Genomic DNA, 19,990 nt, shown 5'->3' on the forward strand with positions numbered 1-19,990 from the left:
CCGAGATTAAGATGAGACAGGATGACAGGTAGAAGCGGTTGCAGTTTCGGGGAGAAGAAGTGATTTTGTTCTGGTACTAATGTGAGAAAACGTAATTCCTAAACTATGGTTACTGACCGGTTTAAATAACAGATCTAGAAATGGGGTTTATAGTGGCATGTTGAGCCTCTCTCTTACCATTTCCTAAATTTGTGTGCTACCACAACAGAAACGGATCTCCCTGATTGTTCTTAGACTTGAAAGCTCCCATTGCCAATGGCTCACCATACACGCTTAATCTTCCGGCTTCTGGCACGGGATTTTACCCAACGAAGCGCATCTTGAAATCTTGTGGTGCACAGCATACATAGCGAACTCGAGCGGGAACTTGGCTACCAGGATGGTTGGAGGACTGCCGAGGAGTTTTTATTCAAATAGCGCGCTTACTGGGAGTGGGATTTGCTCATTACTTACAGCTTATGGCCTTGATTGGACACTCTAATAATTGAGGTCTATTGGTAAGTATTGCTGGCCTGCTTTTGAACTGAGAGACACACAAACTCCAAATACTAAGTAGTAGGGGAAATTACCCACGGCAGCTTCTCGAAATACTTGAGACGGTGAATCTCCTTACCATCAAATATGCACCCCATGACTCAATCGCCGTAGATTTATAGCTACAATTATTTGTAGTCTAGAGTGCTTTAGCAATCCCCATCATCGGCTGTAGTAGATAGACTCGTCTAGTCGCTTTTCATAAGCACTAGCCTTGAATCAACGTCTATACTACCCTTTCAAGATAAGAGACTAGGATCAACTCGAGTGCTTCTAGAAGCAATTGTCGTGGACAATTCCTTGAGGGATGAGCTGTTTAATAACTCAAATATAGACACATTAGCTGCAGCGTGCGATGCCAACCAATTTTTGAGCTCGACGGCGACCAACGAGTCCACACCCAAGTCGTCGAGCTGCTGGGAAGGAGTTATCGATTCCTTAGATACCATGAACATATTCGACAACTTCTTGACCAGCGCTTGGAGAACCACGTCCGCAACCTCCTCAAGTGTAGAGAGTGTTGAAAGTGTGTCCAGGATATTTCCAGTGCTACTATCCCGGGTGCGACCCTGCTGGGCTGACGAATCGCTATACTTGAGTGGTGCAAATCTTGCGTCCTTAGCCCAAACTTGGTCCTCCCAGTGAGGGCCTGGTCCAGTGTTGATTCCAGTGATTATTTGCGCCGGCGAGGGTGAAACAATACACGCCTCGATAATCCGGTGAAGTTCCTTCTCGCTGACGGGTCTCATCCCAATGCGTTCTAACGTGTTCCCAATGTTCTGGGATTCGGCGACGTACCCAACCCCCTTGACCTGGCCAAGGTCGATCGTGACTGCTGGAAGGCCCCTTGCTTGTCTGTATTGGCAAAGCGCATCTTGGAATGCTCCTCCAGAGGCATAATTAGCTTGACCTTTGTTGCCGAGAATGCCAGATAAGGAAGAAAGCATGATGAAAAAGTCGAGATTGGGCAGCTGTTGATGAAGGTTCCAGCTCCCTTGAACTTTTGGAAGAACTGCCGTGTTGAAATCCGCGAGACTCATTGTTTCGATAACGGAATCCTGCTTCGTTAGCGGGTGCTCACAAAAGAATGGATTTTTATCGTTACCTTCAGAACCATAGCACCCTGGATAACACCCTTTACGGGCGGCATTCCAGCACAATTTTGCATGGCCCTTGATAGCTCGGAGCTACTTGAGACATCGCAAGATATGCAGCGGATATTGCAGCCGGTTTCTTCTAATTCAGCCAGGAATGGGCTCTTTTCAGCTTTTCGAGACATGATAACCAAATGTTTTGCGCCATGTTCTACCATCCATTGGCATAAGGATCGTCCAATTCCACCCATGCCACCCACAATCAAGTAGGATGAGTTAGGGGCAAATTTGACTATAGGAGAGGAACGTTTTACCTAGAGTATGAGTTAGTACAGCTGACATTTAAAAGAAAGGTTGCTTACTGGCACCATGTCCTCTTGACTAATAGTAATGACAATTTTCCCCACATGATTACCTGCTTGCATGGTACGAAATGCTTTCTCAATATCTGTGATTGGATAGGTCGTGATCGGGCTCATGGGGTTTATAGTATTCTGCCTGAGAAGCTCGATGGTTGCATTCAAGACCCGGAAAACATCATCAGGCTTATGCACAGCCCACTTCATGAGATCAACGGATGAGAACGAGACGTTGCGAGTGAATGGAAGCATGTCGAGGCTGCTATTCTGTTCTAAGTCGCGCTTGCCAATCTCCACAAATCTACCAAAGTCACAAAGGCAGTTGAAAGATTCTTGCAACAGGCTTCCCGCAAGAGAGTTCAGGATCACATCTACTCCCTTCCCATTCGTCATGGCAAGGATCTGTTCCGCAAATGAGATATCTCTGCTTGAGAAGATGTGGTCGTTTGGAATTCCGTATGTGTCTGCGATGAGCTGCCTCTTTGCATTTGATCCCACGGTAACAAATATCTCAGCACCGACTAGTTTTGAAAATATAATTGCAGCCTGACCCACCCCACCAGAAGCAGCATGTACCAACACCTTTTCACCCTTTTGGAGACGCGCAGTTTCGTAGAGTGAGACATACGCAGTTGTGAACACCAGAGGAATAGCTGCCGCAGTGGGATGGCTCATTTCATCCGGTATGAGTGCCGTATATTTCCAAGATGTCCTCGGGAGTGTAGCCCAATGACCCCGCAAAATAGAGCAAACTCGATCGCCAACTTTGAAGCCTTGAGACGCTGCTTTAGCGCCGAGACGAGCTATAGTTCCGGAGCATTCAAATCCCATGAAAGCATTGGCCTCTAGCTGACCCATTGCGACCATGACGTCCCTGAAATTGATACCAATAGCTTTGGAGTCAATTTCAATCTGCTCTGGATCGAGGTCTTTATCAACGTTTGGATCTTCGTGAAAATAAAGAGTGTCAAGTAAACCTGGAGTTCCAATCGCCATTCTTAGTGGGCTATTTGGCTGATAAAACGGTTCCATGTGAACGTCGGTTTCGTTCCTATGTGTGTCTACAAACTTGTTCAAAGAGTTTTCCTTGTATATCCGAGGAGTGTAAATTGCGCCGTGCCGTTCTGCATATTCGAAATCTCTAACGGCTTGTTGGCATGTGTCATCAAATGTGGCTCGAAGAATTTCACAGATAGTGAAAACATTATCCACAGACCATGGCTGCTGGTTAGGATCGAGATCCAAGGAAACATATTGCCTTCCCCCAGATTCATTTCTCATCGTTCGTAGGAAGCCAATTTGTAGACTGGCGTCAGGTTGCTCGCAGTCCATAGCACCACCGCTGGAGACCCAAAGAAGGCCCTTGCTGTCTGCAAGGAGAGAAGTGATTGTCTTGAATTGATCGGAATTAATGTCGCGCAGAATGTTGTCAGCTATGTCTAGGAATATGATAACTTTACCAGCAGCGATAACATCCTCAAGCTTTTCGACACTAGGCACCGATCCTGTAATTGCGGAAATGGCATTTTTGGCATCTTCTAGCCAGTATCCTGGTGGGCAAGTAGTCGAATAAACGAGCGTAAAGCTCGAGGAGTAACGTGGAAGAGGCTGGCTTGCAGTGGACATCATGGTGCTCATCATATAAAATTCCTCATTCTCACAGTCAGAAACTTCCAGCTCTACTCCATTAAACCCACTCTTTTTAAGAACTTGGCTCCAATGGTCCTTGGATAGAGAAGGTGTGAATTCTCGTTCCTTTTCGTCGCCTTTTAAATTGTTAGTAAAAAAAGGAATGCCGGATGTGGGGTGCGGGGTGCCTACTTAGCCACCACCCAGGCAGGAGCCCAAATGCGAAGAACACATCCATCTGATCCTGCGTTGTCTCTAGTAAAATTAGTTTCCCACCGGGCTTCAGTAGTTTGCGAACATTGGCCATGGTGTTTTCCATGTTCTTTGTCGCATGCAAGACTTGAGCAGCAATAACCACATCATATGTCCCAGCCTCAAAACCTTGGTCTATAGGGTCAAATTCGATGTCGAGTTTGCGGAAGTTCATAATATTTTCCCAACTGCTGAATCGATCTTTGGCTGCTTCAAAAAATCCAGGAGATATGTCTGTGAATTCATAATGGCCAAACGGTGCGCCTCCCATGCCATCTAGGATGGCTTGTGTAGCGCCACCAGTACCTGCTCCTATCTCTAAGATTTTGGCCTGAGGAAACTTGTGCGCACAGAGTTTCACCAACTGGCTAGCTTGCCAGATTGATCGGTCCCATTTCAAAGCGTCAATGTAATATTTTGTCAAAAGGTTGTCGCCCCTCATCAACTCCAAGGTGGTCACTTCTCCCTTGAGAACCGGAATCAAACTTGAACCTAGTCGAGTCACCATTTGTCCGTTCACGTTCGCCGTGGAGACCGTTCGCAATAGATCTTCAATACCGGAGCTTTTGATTTTCATACTCGACTTTTCCTCGGCGTCCAACTGCATATTCATCCAAGCGTAAAATTTCTTGAGATGTGGTTCTAGTCTTTCGACGTCGTGAGCCGTCAATAAGGTTGTTGCCTCACGCATGTAATGCAGACAGGCACGTCTAAGGTCCATCATTGCAGCGGCTTCCACTTCGTCGAATGGAAATTCCAGCCCCTCTTTCAGAATCTGTAATTTTCTAAATGAAACATCTAGGTCCCAAGTCATAGCACTGCAAATTTCTTGTTGGTGTGAGTCTGTATTTTGATTAGACCCAAGCCCTAGGGACCGACAGCTGAGACCCTCGAGTTCTAAGATGGCGCCAGAGGCATCGCAGTCATTACTGACTGAGACTCCAGCCAGAAAAGTAAGTGAATCGAGATGGTGAATTGCGGAATTTGCTTTGAAATGGTGGCCAGCAACATTGCTTATTCCCCGCGATATTCTCAATCGCTTGATTGACCTAGGGACGAACCCGGAGCGAAGGACTTTGTCGGATCCAGAAAGTGCGCTGTATGCCGCCAAGAAGACCGAATCCAATGTCGTTGGATGTATAATATGCTCATGCTGGTAGTTCATTGGCATACTTGGAGTTGTATCTGTAATAGAGAAGATAACTTCTGCTTGAGCTCTGCCATTTACTTGAATGGCGTGTATGTTCTGGAAGGGGGTTCCATGGAAAATCCCGGTGTCTCTCAAAGATTTGAAGATGTCATTGGGGTCAACCTTTGTTCTATAATCTGTCGCGTTTCCAGCCTTGGAGAGTTTTGCAAGTCCACTTCCATTCAATTGGGTACGGGGCTTTCCATCCAGTAGATCATGATCCACCTTAATGTGCCCTTTGCAATGTTCCGTCCATTGATTTTGGCTTGTGACAGAGTAGATATGGAACTCCTGCCAGTCTCTATCGCCAAGGACTCTATCATTCGAGGGGAGAATTGTCATTTGCACTTCCGCCCCGTCTTCATTGTCGGGGATTACCAAAGCTTTGGAAATCTCAACGTCCCGCAGTTGATAACCGGCAACATGGTTAGTGTCATTCTCATGTATTTGATTGATGCCCTCGATAGCCATGCAGAGAAAACCAGCACCAGGGTAAACAAATTGAGATTGCACGACATGCTCTCGTACCCACGGCAGGTCTGATGTCCGAATTATATGTTTCCATGTTGGAGTAAGAGTGTTGGACCCAGGTTGCAACGATCCCAATAGATCGTGGTGTCGATGCGGTCGGTATCGAAGGGCATTATTTACTCTTGGTTCTATCCAATGTCGAATCTGATGGTTCCACGGGTATGGAGGCAGGTCATGAAGGGCTTGCACTTCACCTCTACCATGAGGAAAGTTAACCGCATCCATGTTCACCGGTAATCCTCGACGGAGAAGATCGCATGCAAGATCATGTATGGTTTCATCAGCGTTTTTTCCTCGTAGCAAGCAACTGAAGTACGAGATTCCACGACCTTCGAACGCTGGCAAGGATAGCAGTTGCTTTACCGGGCCTCCAAGTGCTCCATGCGGGCCGACCTCGACAACGATATCAACATCCTGCTTTGAGGATTCGTTAAAACACATGTTGTGAAAGGACTTCTCGAATTCCACAGCTTGGAGCATATTTAGCACCCAGTGTTCCGGGCTAGCTAATTGCTCGGGACTATTAAGCCGAGTTGCAGTGGTCGATGACGAGAAAATAACTCCACCAAAGCCGTGTCCTTGTCTTAACTCCCGGGCAAGTATTCCAGAATAGGCTTTTGACATTGGCTCCATTTGGGCTAGATGATTTAATTGTTAGCTCTCTCTTAGTGTAAAAAGCTTGAAAGGTGGAAAGTAAAGAACGACTGTCCTTACGGGAGTGAAATGCAGTGTTTACTTTAACACGTCTTGCAAACACCTTATCCGCTAAAAGCATCTCCTCAAGTTGCGAGAGTGCCGCAACATCACCAGAGACCGTGACGCTAAGCTGGCTGTTGACGCAAGCTACGACAGCCATGCCCGCATTCAATCGGCTGATGTAGCTTTCCGCGGCTTCTCTTCCGAGACCCACTGCAAGCATACCTCCTTTTCCAACGATGTTGGCATCGCTGTTAAGGATAAGTTGGCCCCGCAGATAAGGGATTGCAATTGCAGACTCAAGGCTCAAGGCTCCAGCAGCGTAGGCTGCGGCGATTTCTCCGCTAGAATGGCCCGTAACTGCAGTTGGTGTAATTCCCCATGATCGGAGAAGTTCGACTAGTGCAAGTTGGATGGCTGTACAAAGAGGTAAACTGAAAGAAATCTCATTTACTCTGCTATTCTCTGGGTCACGTTGGAGTTCCTCTGGTGCAATATTAGCTATGAAGAATTGGGGAGGAAGGGGCCGCAGTACCAAGTATTGACCAATGAGATCCTAGCTTTTTAATACATGCATCGGCCTGTAGTATTACGGTTTTGAAGACAGGGTAAGCATTTATCAACTCCCGGCCCATCGCATACCACTGAGCACCTTGTCCAGTAAAGACGAACCCTATCCTAGTCGAATCGGAGGAACGAGTAGGTTTGAAACGGTTGCTGATAAGAGCGTTTGCTAATGCGGATGAGGTACTGGCTGGATACGCCGCTGCCCAGTTAAACACCGAGCGGCGTGATCCTAGCGTGTAAGCAAGATTGTCTAGAAAATTTGTTTCGTCTATGCTGTGATGGTTCAAAACGTAGTCCTTCAGACGTGCTGCCATAGTTTCACACGCATTTTGATCTTTTGCGCTTAGGAGAAAGATTCGAGATATGGGTTCGTCCCGCGTTTCGTTACCATTTCTGCTATCGATGCCGTTGAGGTTGTGCCTGCTATTCAGACCATTCACAGCGCTAGGAAGTCTCATTTTTAAACCATTATCCAAACTGTTGATCGTTGGCAAGAAGTCATTTGCCTCCAGGATAACGTGGGCGTTGGCCCCGCCGTATCCGAAATTATTGACTGATGCCCTTCGAACGCCGTTGGTGGAGGGCCATGGCTGAAGTGTCAGCGGAATCTGAAGGCGGGAATTAGCATCTTTATTTCTGTTACTGAATATATTCGCACCTTCAAGTTCCAGTCTTCGAAACGTAGTTTGGGGTTCTTTTCCTTAAAGTGAACATTTGGAGGAATAACATTCTTTTCAAACGCTAAGACAATCTTAATAATGCTTGCGAGACCACTTGTTGCTTCAGTGTGGCCAATGTTGCTTTTCACAGAACCCATGAACATTTTGTTCTCGGGAGTTCTGCTTTTGCAAAAGACTTCCGCAATTGCACCGGCTTCAATAGGATCACCTGTCGCCGTACCGGTACCGTGAGCCTCAATAAATGCCGTTTCATAAGGATCAAGCCCGGCTTTATGATAACACATCTGAATTAGCTCCTGCTGGGCCAGCTGGCTCGGCGATGTGATTGTCGTCGTTTTCCCATCTTGATTGAGTCCGGTTTCCCGAATGATAGCTCGTATCGGATCGCCGTCTTTCACAGCATCTTCGAGTCTTTTGACGATGATCGCTGCAACGCCTTCCCCACGACCATATCCATTTGCTCTATCATCGAAGCTGTAGGACAAACCATCAGGGGAAAGAACACTATAAGTCAGTGTAAGCCGATGACTTTCGGGCCGGGCGGATTTCAGCTTACCCTAGATTAGATAATGTGATGTACATATCCGGGTTGATGTTCAAACTCGCGCCCGAAACTACTGCTAGATCAGATTCAAACGACCGGAGGCCCTGAACTGCTAAGTGTAATGCTGTAAGAGTGGTTGAGCATCCCGTGTCAATGCTTATACTCGGTCCTCGGAGGTCATAGAAATGCGAAACGCGGTTAGATGCCATCGCAACACCATTTCCAGTCATGAAAGATCTTGGTAAGGTATCCGGATCTCTGATGAGACTATCATGGTAGTCCCGGAAGCATGCTCCAGCGTATACTGATGTATTGGAGCCTTTCACCGCACTGAGAGGAACGCCAGCTGTGAAGTTACTTTGTTTAGAATCAAAATATTAAGCGAACGAAGGGGGACACACCGCTCTCCAAGGCCTCATAGACCACTTCAAGTTCCATGCGGTACTGAGGATCTAGTGTCTATAAGAGTGAGCTTGGGCTCTCTAGGACGGTCATAGAGTTTATAGTGACTCCTTACAGCAGCAAACTCACTCGAGAAATTAAAAAAGGAAGCGTCGAAAGCTCCTATATCCTGAGATAGAAAATGGCCACCCATCACGTTTGACTTTGAATACTCAAATTAGCCATGACAGCATGGTTAGATAAGTACATACAGTGCCTTTCTTCTCCGGATCTGGATGGTAAGCTCCATCTGCGTTGAATCGTGAAGTTGGAATTTCGGACCAAGTGCTGCGTGAATTCCTGAGAAGCTCCCAGAACTTGTCTGGATCTGTGGCACCTCCTGAAAATCTGCAGCCGATTCCAATAATGGCAATCGGTTCGTTAAGGCTTCCGGCCGTCATTCTGCCGAGATAATCTGGGTCTGATTAAAGTGCCAGAATGTTGAAAGCTTAGGCTCGGAGATATATATTGTGAAGCCTGATAAGTGATAAAGACAATTTTTGTGTTGTATGAAGTCTTAAAGCCGTGTTATATGATTTGTAACTTTCTAGTATGCTACTCTACGACTAAGCTAGCTGAGTCTCACTCATCGATATCCGGATATTTTCCGCAAGTGATCTAACAGGGGGATATTTGGCAAGGCTAACAATAATTGAGCCGGTGGCCGGCGGGCTCTTACTCTCCGCGCCATGGCGTCCGTGTCTGTTCAAAGCCTGTTAATATGCCACATGCAGATCATTGAGACAAATTCCCCGGGACGCTTACTAGCCCCAAATAGAGAAGGTGTATAAACTCCCTGACCTTTTGATGCCCGAGTCTTGAGACATTTGTAGATCTTGGTGCCATTTGACAAACGCTAATGCGAGCTTATTACGGTGGCGCTTTTCTAGCTGTTCAACAAATTCGGATTCTCGGATCAAGGGGCAGAGTGGAAACTCGATATTTAGAGCACAACTACAAGCATTTACAAATTAGTACTCAACAGTTTGAAAACTATCAATTTATGAGATTAAGTCGCCCTAATTGAATCAAGGTTTACAGAAATTTTATCGTTGGTAAAGCAACGTGCAGGGTAACAATATCGGATTGACTTCTCAGCCGCATAGTCAGCGTTAACCATAGGGTGTATGGCGTGCAAAAGACCGCGTGGAGGGAATATCGGGGATGCAAGGACATCGGGAATACAGGGACATCGGGAACACAAGGGCGCCGGAGATGCAAGAATGTTAGGGCTGCAAGTATGGGATCTACAGGTTTGCTTATCCAGGAGCTAGTTGAGCAGAATATGCCATGTAGCAAGTGGGTTAATATTGAACTAGGGTAGTATATCCTAGGTGATACCGCTTTTGAATCCCACAACCCTACGCATGTAGGGCCTAGATTTGGATCCGTATCACCGGCGGTGAGTTTGAAAGACTTCAAAATATCAGCTGGTACAAGTCGCGAATTACAAGCAGCAGCTACTGTGGAAATTTCACTGGTTTGTAAGTGATTGGTTACAGCCCTTCTTTAGGGCCGCCCACTCTCATTATCACATACGAGTAGTATCCTTTGCGAAGTATTTCATACACCAACGGGATAAAACTGACGTGCAGCGGAGGATCTCTCCAGGATACGACGCTCTATGCTTACAAGCATTAAAGCGGCTTATCTGGAATAAGATAAGCCACCCGAAATAACTCTGCTTGGCGTCACGTATACCAGGACATTATCTTGTCGTCCAGAAAACGCTAGATGAAAGGGGGCCGCTTTAGTCAGCAATCGTTCCTAGGGCTGAAGTCAGCGAGAGTATTCAATAGGCGGTATGAAGCACTTCCTCCATCGGAAACTCGTTCTTATTACTAATTATTAGCATCAAGTTCAATATCTCCTCACTTATACAAGCAATCGGACCTCTAAACGCCTTCCAATAGAGTAAATCCGTGTCTCTGACACATTAACTATGGCTGTGTTTCCATCGACTGATCCCTCTGAAGCTACCGCCAGCGAAGCCTGCCCTAAAAAGTGCAGTAGTGAATTTACCAGTCAAGAATCCCAAGAATTTTCCCTGCAAATGCCGCATTCGTACACCCTCGATGTGCTACGTGGAGTTTGCCATGTTGAAGAACAGCTAAACTTCATCCGATGCGCCTGGTTGCTTGTGGGTTCAAGATATATGGATACAGATGATGCTGTCTTTGCCTACAACGATGCATCATGCGGCGAGCGAGCAGTTGCCATGAGCATCCCAATCGACTACACAATTACAAAAAGCCAGTTCCTCTCTGAGACGGGAGGTAAAATTGACCAGGAAATAGATATTCAACGTCGCGAAGATTCAAATACTCAAGTTGCGCCGCGGAATCTTCTGTGCATATGCAGAGAAGCGTCCATCAATCAATGGGCCTCGGAATCTTTTGATCTTATAGTCGATATAAAGCTTGAGGAAGTAGTCTCGGTATCATACACCTTTAATGAAGATGTTTTCTCTGCCGTGCAGATTAGACGAATCCATCGCCAGTTATCTCATACTCTTCTACAGCTTCAAGTACAAGATGATGCTGCTCAGATTGCACATTTTCGGATACTGAATGACGATGACAAATTGGAGATCAATTCGTGGAATCAGGTCCCACCAAGAAGACAAAATGATTCTTTCGACGCCGTTTTGAGGCGCCATGTGCTTGCCCAACCACAGGCACTAGCCATCAATGGCTGGGATGGCAGCTTCACATACCTCGAACTGGACCAGCTGTCCGACAAATTCGCCCGCTACCTAATTCAATCAGAAGTTCCAGGTGATCCAAGGAAATACATTGCAATATGCTTCGAGAAATCAGCCTTTGCGGTCATTGCAATGATAGCTATACAAAAGGCAGGGGCTGCTTACGTGGTTCTTGACCCAAGCCACCCAGCCGATAGGTTGGCAGGTATTGTGTCTTTGACCCAGGCGACCACAGTCATTTCATCTCAAAAGCAATCCAAGCACATCGGTCAGTTAGTGTCAACTGTAATCACGCTTGACCTCCCTTTCCTGGACCAGCTACCGCAGACCATAACTACTCTTCCGTTGGTCTCCCCATCGGCCACCGCCTATATCCAATTCACGTCTGGAAGCACAGGAGAACCCAAGGGCGTAATAATCGAACACCGTTCATTGTGCTCGGTTTGCGGGGCCCATGCTTATTGGAAGCTTGGTCCTGGCACTCGATTTCTTCAATTCGCGTCATACGTCTTTGCTGCAAGTGTTGTAGAAATATTCAGCACTTTGTATTATGGCGGATGTATATGCATACCATTGGCTGAAAGTCAGAAGGATCGTCTACCTCAATGCATTCAGGACTGGGATATCAACACTGCACTTATGACTCCCACTGGTGCTAGTCTGATGCATCCAGACAAAGTTCCAGGATTGAGGACATTACTCTTAGGTGGCGAGGCTGTGACGAAGGCGATTTCCAGTTGCTGGGCAGGTAAAGTCGCACTTTTCGTAGGCTATGGCTCATCTGAGGCGACTTTTGGCTGTACTGGCCGCCAGATCTTCGAGGACGACAAAGTTCCACAGGATGTTGGCAAAGGCATAAACGTCCGATATTGGATTGCAGATCCACAGGATCATGACCAGCTCTTGCCGGTGGGATGTGTAGGCGAACTGCTTGTCGAGGGACCAGGCTTGTCTGCCGGATATTTGAATGATCCAGAAAGAACCGCAAAATCATTTATCGCAAATCCAAAGTTTCTATCTGGCGACATAAATGATTCAGGTCATCCGCGTCGATTGTTGAAAACTGGTGATCTGGTACGATATTCCGGCGCCGGAAGCATTATCTACATCGGTCGAAAGGACACCCAAGCAAAATGGAATGGGATAAGAATCGACTTATCTGAGGTTGCACATTGTTTTAAGTTGTCACTTAAGGGCTCGCGGGCGGTGGTAGCTGAGATGATTTCCCCAGAACAACTACAGGGCAGAACCTTTCTGACCGCTTTTGTCTCCTTGGAGGAAACTGCCATTGGCGCACAAACTGCTTTTCCAGTCGAAAAGCTTCTGCTACCAACAACTTCGGAGTTTCAAGCAGAAATGGTAGACGCAAAGATCCAACTTCAAAAAAAGGTACCTCATTACATGGTTCCTCAATTATACGTCCAAGTCGGAACAATGCCAACGAATATAAGTGGTAAAACTGACAGGAAGTCACTAAGGAGCCTCGGATCTACCTTCTCACCGGCACTGATTGCAAAGTACGGTTTGTCAGTAGCGAAAGAGTCTGGTCCTTTACTAGTTACGGAACAACTTTTACAAGATGCTTGGGCTGAAGTATTAAAGATACCTGCCAATATTATTGGAAATGGAAACTTTTTCCAGCTGGGCGGGGATTCTGTTACTGCCATGCATTTGGTTGCAAGAATGCAACGAGTTGGTTTCTCTCTTACCGTAGCTGGGTGTTTTCGGTACCCACAACTGTCATCAATGGCCTCAATCATGGAGCAGCAACAGATTATTGGCTCGCAAGCACCAGAAGACCCCGAGCCCTTCACTCTATTACCACAAAGCGCAACATCTGACTTTTCAGGTATCAAAGCTCACTTTTCGAGGCTTTACAGTATCGACGAGAAGCAGATCGATGATCTCTATCCTTGCACTCCTATGCAGGAGAGTTTGATGGCACTTACCATGCAAAATCCTCATACCTACGTCTGCCAGAACGTTATTTCGTTGCCGGCGGAAATTGATGCTCAACGTTTTCAGAAAGCATGGGAGTTGATTTATCAGGAAACGCCAATTCTTCGAGCGATATTGGTTGACAACGAACATGGGACCTTGGTCATGATTCTTGCACGAGAACTTGTTTGGAACACTAGTTCCGATCTCCACGGGTATCTGATAGCGGATAAAAATGCCTATATGCTATATGGAGATAATCTAAGTCGATTTGCATTCATCGAGTCAAACAACGGCGAACATTATTTAGTTTGGACCTGGCATCATGCCATATTGGACGGTTGGGCTTTATATCAAGTGCTATCACGGGTCATGGACGCATATAATGGCAACCCACTTCGACAATCGCCCTCTTTCACTCGCTTTTCACGTTATTTGTTACAGTGCGATAAAGATATCGCCCGCAATTTCTGGCATTCGGAGCTTGCAGAAGCGCGTTTCAATCAATTTCCACAGCCTCTTCAATCATCTGAGAGATCCCAAGCGCGTACGGATTCGATCATAGAACATCTGTCTCGCAACGACTTTCAAGCCCAAGGCGACTTCACAATGTCTACTGTTCTACAAGCAGCATGGGCTATGGTGGTATCAGCGTACTCGGGCACGAATGACGTAATATTTGGGGCCGTGAGTGCTGGCCGCCATGCTCCTATTCTCGGAATACTAGACATCATTGGACCAACTATTGCCACTATACCACTCCACGTTCGTCTTGAAAACAATCTCACGGTTTCAATGTTCCTCAGCCAACTACAAATTCAACATGCTTCTTTAATGGCGCAGGAGCATTTTGGGCTCCAGAACATTGCAAAATTGGGAGAAAATTACGCTCAACTATGCCAATTTCAAAATCTTCTCGTGATACAACCTACGGCCACCGACGTTGCAACTCTACAAGGGATAACCCTTTTACCCGATTTACAACATATGTCCTATAATTACCCTTTGATAATGGAATGCCAGCTCAGGGCCGGGAGTGTGAAGTTTAGGGCCCAGTTTGATAGTTCTGCTCTGTCAAATGATTATATCCAGGGTATGGTCCATCACATGTCCTATATAACCCAACAGCTCGTTTCGGATCAATCACGCAGAGTAAAAGATATTGAGATGTTCTCGCCTCGTGACGAAACCCAGATCTCTACTTGGATGCAAACAGAACCGGTGCCCCAGCAGGTTAACGAATGTGTTCATGCTGTTATCGGAGAGCGTTCCCTTGAAAGTCCAGACTCGGAGGCTATATGCGCCTGGGATGGGACCTTCACATATAGTGAAGTTGAGAAATGGTCCGACCTATTTGCGAAGCGTTTATTAGCCCTCGGACTCAAATCTGGGACTTATGTGCCGATATGTTTTGAAAAGTCTAGATGGGCAGTTGTTGCTATGTTGGCCCTTATAAAATGTGGAGCTGCATACGTTGTCTTGGATCCAAGCTACCCCATCCTGCGGCTACAAAGTATTGTAAAGGATGTTGAGGCTACAATCATCATCACAAGCGGACAACATCGGAGCCACGTGGAAGATCTAGCAGCCACCGTGATTACCTTTGAGAATGATGAACTACCTCAAAACCGGATAAGTGATGAGATATCCTTTCCGGAAGTGTCTCCTTCATCCCCCGTCCTGATACAGTTTACTTCGGGCTCTACTGGAATTCCCAAAGGGATTGTTATCCAGCATGCCGCCCTCTGCTCAAGCTCATCTGCTCATGCATCGTTTTACGGTGTTGGGCGAAATACTCGTATGTTCAACTTTGCGGCTTTCGCTTTTGATGTTAGCGTTGCAGATATATGGACAACTTTGATGCACGGAGGTTGCGTATGCATTCCAAGAGATGAAGACAGATACAACAATGCTAGCAAGGCAATTAGGGAGTTGGATGCTAATATGAGTTTTCTGACACCCAGTGTGGCTACTCTCCTGGATCCTAAAGAAACTCCGTTAAAAAAATTGATACTTGGTGGGGAGAGAGTAACATATGGACTAGTTGAGAAATGGGCAGACTCGGTTGACCTCATCGCTTGTTATGGACCGGCCGAAACTTGCATATACTCAAGTGCAACTCTCCCGCTATCGAAAGAAAGTAACCCTGCAAGTATCGGAAAACCTTTTGGTTGCCGGTACTGGATTGTGGATGTTATCGACATTGATCGGTTAGCTCCTGTTGGTTGTGTTGGTGAACTCTGTATTGAAGGCCCAATTCTTGCCAAAGAGTATCTGAACGATCCTATTAAGACGGTGGCTTCCTTTATTAAAAACCCGCCATGGGCAAAAGGAGGAACAGAGAGTAGCCCACGCAGATTTTACCGGACCGGGGACCTCGTCCGTTATGATTCAGATGGGTCGGTCATATTTGTTGCTAGAAAAGACACCCAAGTTAAAGTTAGTGGGCAGCGAGTGGAGCTTGCGGAAGTCGAACACAGTCTTTTCACGTTCAAGGATGTCAAGAGCGCAGCAGTGCTACTCCCCGAGACAGGTTTGTTCAAATCCAAGCTTATAGCCATGGCGGTTTTGAACGGGCCTACGCCGGAAGAGATCACCACATCTTTACAACTCTCATCAATCTTACACAACAACGAGCTGCCAAATACGATCTCACGTCTCCGCAAGCATTTATCATCAACCCTAACGCCTTACATGGTTCCTTCTTTCTTTGTAGTTGTGAAGGCAATGCCACATAACTCCTCGGGGAAGATTGACAAGAACAAGCTCCGAATCTGGTTAGAAAATGCAGATGACGAGACCCGGCAAATCATAATATCACAGGCGGCCACGAAAACCACCAACACTCCCTTAACGGTCACTGAGCGGAAGTTGCAGCAACTTTGTGCAGAGGTGTTAAGGATGGGAGTAGAGCAGATTTCCATGAACCAAGATTTCATTAGTATTGGTGGAGATTCCATTTCCGCAATACGATTGGTGATGCTTGCCCGAACTGCAGGAATTGAATTGAAGGTTAAAGATATTATAACGAGCCCAAGCATTCTCGATTTATGTGCCTATGCAACCAACGTTGATGTGGCACAAGAGGAAAATATTGTGCAAGACGGGGCATCCCATGGTGGCAATGCATTTGTCACCAGTATAGGCCAGGAGTTGCTCCACGGATCGTGTCGAAATTCGTCTGACCTTGCGAATTCAGGCTCTTCTTCTCAATCACTTCTAGTCCACCTCTCCCAAGAGGAATCAACTACAGATCTACGCACCGGCCTGGATAAACTTGTCAAGAGACATCCAGTGTTACGCTCACGTTTTGAAATCGGGCGTGATGGTCAACTATTACAAACTATCGATAAAAGCCACCAGAACGCATATCGCTTTAGTGAACAGCACCTTGAGGATCGCTTAGCAGTGGAACATTGGCTACAAGAATACACCGCAAAACTGGACATTATAAAAGGACCAGTCTTTATTGTCAATGTGCTCAGAACTAATTCCGGAGACAAATATCTTCACTTCACCGCGCATGATCTGGTAGTAGACCAGGGGTCTTGGGATATTCTTGTTGATGACTTAGGTGTCTTTCTACGCGAGAGAAAGATGGAGAAACACTTGATTCCTCAATATCAGAGTTGGGCTGAATTTACGGCCAGGCTAGGGCCGAGGGTTCTTTCCACTGCCTATTCGAACTACAAAAGGTATCTATTCAACTACTGGGAAGTTCCGGAACTATACAGTTCCGTATCAGAGTGGTCTATGCATTCTTTTATTCTGGACCCTCAAGTGTCAGCCGCACTCGCTGGTGATTGTAACAGATTGTTTAGCACAGAACCTGACGATCTATTGATTGGTGGGTTGCTGCACAGCTTCGCTTCAAGGCGTGGGAGCAGCAATTCCCCAGCCTTGCTGAGCGGGTTTGATGGAAGGAGAATATCAGCGCTTGGGTTAGACATGTCTAAAACAATTGGTCGCTTTACGATCCCAATGGTATTTAGTCCCACGATCGAGTCCGGTTCTTCGTACTTGGAAACCGTGCGAAGGATCAAAGATACCCGCTGTCAGTGTCTTCAGCTCAGCCGTCGGTCAACAATCTTCTCAGCTACATCCTCTGGGAAATGCGACCTAAGCTTTCACTCAGAGATTTTATCTCGCACCCGAGCTCATCCTGGCCGACAACACCGCAACAGCCAATGGGAGAGTAGTTATACCCCTTTCAACGCCAGTGTTTCCTGGAAAGATCAAAACCTTGAGTTTAACTTTAAGATAGACTCTGGGATGGATGGTTTCGAAAATGTCAGTGAGTGCGTCACCAAATACAAGGAACTATTGACGTCCATGTCACTCGAAATGCCCAACCTATCTCCCAGACCCACATTAGTCAGTTATCCGCTATTGGCTCTAACATATACATATAACGACCTCGAGAAGCTTTACTCAGACACTTTGCCACATTTTGGGGTAAGATCTGTCGAGGACGTTGAAGACATCTTCCCTTGCTCGCCTGTTCAAGAAGGAATGTTGATCACCCGCAGTATGTCTTCGTCGAGGTTCTACGAAGCAGCATCAATTTTGGAAGTCAGGAAAACGTCAAAGACGGGTATAGTTGATCTTGACTTGTTGCAAAGTGCATGGCGTCGCGTTATGCAACACCATCCAGTGTTGCGTACCGTTTTCTTTGAGAGTCTTTCCAACACGCACTTCTTCGACCAAGCAGTTCTCAAATCCGCTGGCGACAATACAACCAGAATTGCCTGCTCGGACGATGAGGTACTGGCAGTGCTACAGAAACCTGGAGTGTACCATGAAAATAACACACAATCAAACCACAAAATGACCATATGTCAAACTCCAAGTGGTCGAACGTTCATAAAGCTTGAACTTTTGCACACATGTTACGACGGTCACTCAACGCAAATTATCTTGAGAGACCTTAGCGCCGCATATGGGAATACGCTCACGGCTACTTCGGAGTTCCCCTACTCCAGATATGTCAGTCATTTACAGAATGTTTCCACTACTGAGGATCTCGAGTTTTGGGCCGGATATCTCAATGGAGTACGACCTTGCCATCTCAAACTTACGAAGGAGTGCAATAAACCATATAATACCCTCAGCACTATACCAGTCATCCTTCCGGATGTGAAGCACCTTCTTAATCGCGCTCGAAAGCAGGGGTTAACGGTGGCTAGTCTAATTAAGACAGCATGGAGCCTGGTCCTCCGGAGATATACTCATTCGGACGACGTTTGCTTCGGTTTCGTGGCATCCGGGAGAGACACTCCTATTGATGGCATTGGCGAAGGTGTTGGGCCATATATCAAACAATTAATCTGCCGATCCAAGTTTGACGGCTCTGCTAAAATGTCGCACATAATGAGCACAATGCAATCGGAATCTTTCGACTGTATGGCCCACCAAAACGCCCCTCTTCTAGAGATTCAACACACTTTAGGGCTTTCTGGTGTAGCTCTGTTTAACACGAACATGTCCCTTGTTCATGTTTCCCGTGATGCTCTCCGCTACGAGAGCTTCACTTATGACTACATTTCGCTTGCGGACCCCGCCGAGGTATGTGCATTGATCCCAGTACGCTCTATTAGCCTGCAAGCTAACTCTGTATAGTACGATATCACGGTACGAATTGAGGTGTATGAAGATGATCTTGATGTCTTACTGAGCTATTGGAATGGGGCTATGACTGAGCAAATGGCATCAGAAGTATCTCACTCCTTCGGGGAAACACTTAGCTACTTGGTCGATAGTGCGACGAGCACTGTGCAAGACGTGTCCCAGTACCTGGATGCAAAATGCAACCGGGTGTTCCTATCCAGCACAGTTGTCCTGGATGAATTCAATGACATCCAGGCGATAAACCCCAAGCCGCTCTCAATGGATACGAACAGTACTATGTCAGCACTACCGACGCTACGATCTCTAGTCGCTAGTGTTCTTCGACTAGAAGAATCCTCTCTCAACAATGATATCAACTTCTTTACCTTGGGCGGCGACTCGTTAACTGCTATGCATCTAATCATCAAAGCTCGAGAGCAAAGCATTCATATCACCATGGCAGATATCCTTCATGCATCGAGCTTGAAAGAACTATTAGGATTTACGAATAATAGGCTGGATCAACGACGACTTAACCCATGGTGGCATCGCAAGCCTTGAGAAGTAGCATATACCTTAGCATAAGGGTTGTAGATAGAAAGTCACGACATAATAGAGTATATAGCAAGAGGTACCATGTTCTAACGGCTAATCTCTAAGCGTCCTCCTATTTGGGTAGAATTTCATAAGCTATGAAAAAGCTAAAATAGCAGCTTTAAGTTGATAAAGTCAAAGTGTATAGTAACCTAAGTAATAGATTAGGACTTTAATCCAATTACAAGAGTATAGTGTTTATGGGCTATCCTATTACTAAGCCTAACTCATCAATACCCGTTCGTATTTATATTCTAATAGTACCTAGGTGCCTGCTAGGTGTCACGTGTGAGGTGTCTTGGCGCTGCGCATTAAAGGGGGGAAGATGGGCGCGAAAAAATACGCAATTGGCGAGCTCAACATCGGGTGATCCATGCCCAATCTACCTTCATCTACAAAGAAATATATATACAGCTATACATACCTAGGTATACTTGTCACTTCTGCAAAGTATCTGCATCATTAGCAAAACGGAGATATTACACACTACTTACTATGACGTTAAACTAGCCCTGATCACTCATCGAATCCCATAATCATTCGATATAAATATAAACCCCTTAGAACCAGTCTTATCAAATTAGAGAAGTGGCAGTAACACAGGCGTATTCTACAAGATCCAACTCCTACA

General features: G+C 46.2%; 2 protein-coding genes across 2 annotated transcripts; one reads left to right on the plus strand and one right to left on the minus strand.

Moving 5' to 3' along the window:
- Positions 1 to 773: 773 nt before the first annotated feature.
- On the minus strand, positions 774 to 8,917 carry BP5553_09895 (uncharacterized protein; the record flags this gene model as incomplete). The annotated part of the gene is made up of 11 exons (XM_032018518.1): positions 774 to 1,592; positions 1,640 to 1,942; positions 1,991 to 3,753; positions 3,809 to 6,226; positions 6,303 to 6,770; positions 6,820 to 7,459; positions 7,510 to 8,035; positions 8,088 to 8,421; positions 8,477 to 8,534; positions 8,593 to 8,679; positions 8,729 to 8,917. 11 exons carry the CDS (start codon positions 8,915 to 8,917, stop codon positions 774 to 776), a joined length of 7,605 nt encoding a protein of 2,534 aa, XP_031865355.1.
- Positions 8,918 to 10,458: 1,541 nt separating this feature from the next.
- BP5553_09896 (uncharacterized protein) lies at positions 10,459 to 19,326 on the plus strand (the record flags this gene model as incomplete). The annotated part of the gene is made up of 2 exons (XM_032018519.1): positions 10,459 to 18,723; positions 18,778 to 19,326. The coding sequence occupies 2 exons, from the start codon at positions 10,459 to 10,461 to the stop codon at positions 19,324 to 19,326; spliced, it is 8,814 nt and encodes a 2,937-aa protein (XP_031865356.1).
- Between the last annotated feature and the right edge of the window lie 664 nt (positions 19,327 to 19,990).

Source organism: Venustampulla echinocandica, assembly GCF_003357145.1.
Source record: "Venustampulla echinocandica strain BP 5553 chromosome Unknown scaffold_12, whole genome shotgun sequence".
NCBI classification, from domain to species: domain Eukaryota; kingdom Fungi; phylum Ascomycota; class Leotiomycetes; order Helotiales; family Pleuroascaceae; genus Venustampulla; species Venustampulla echinocandica.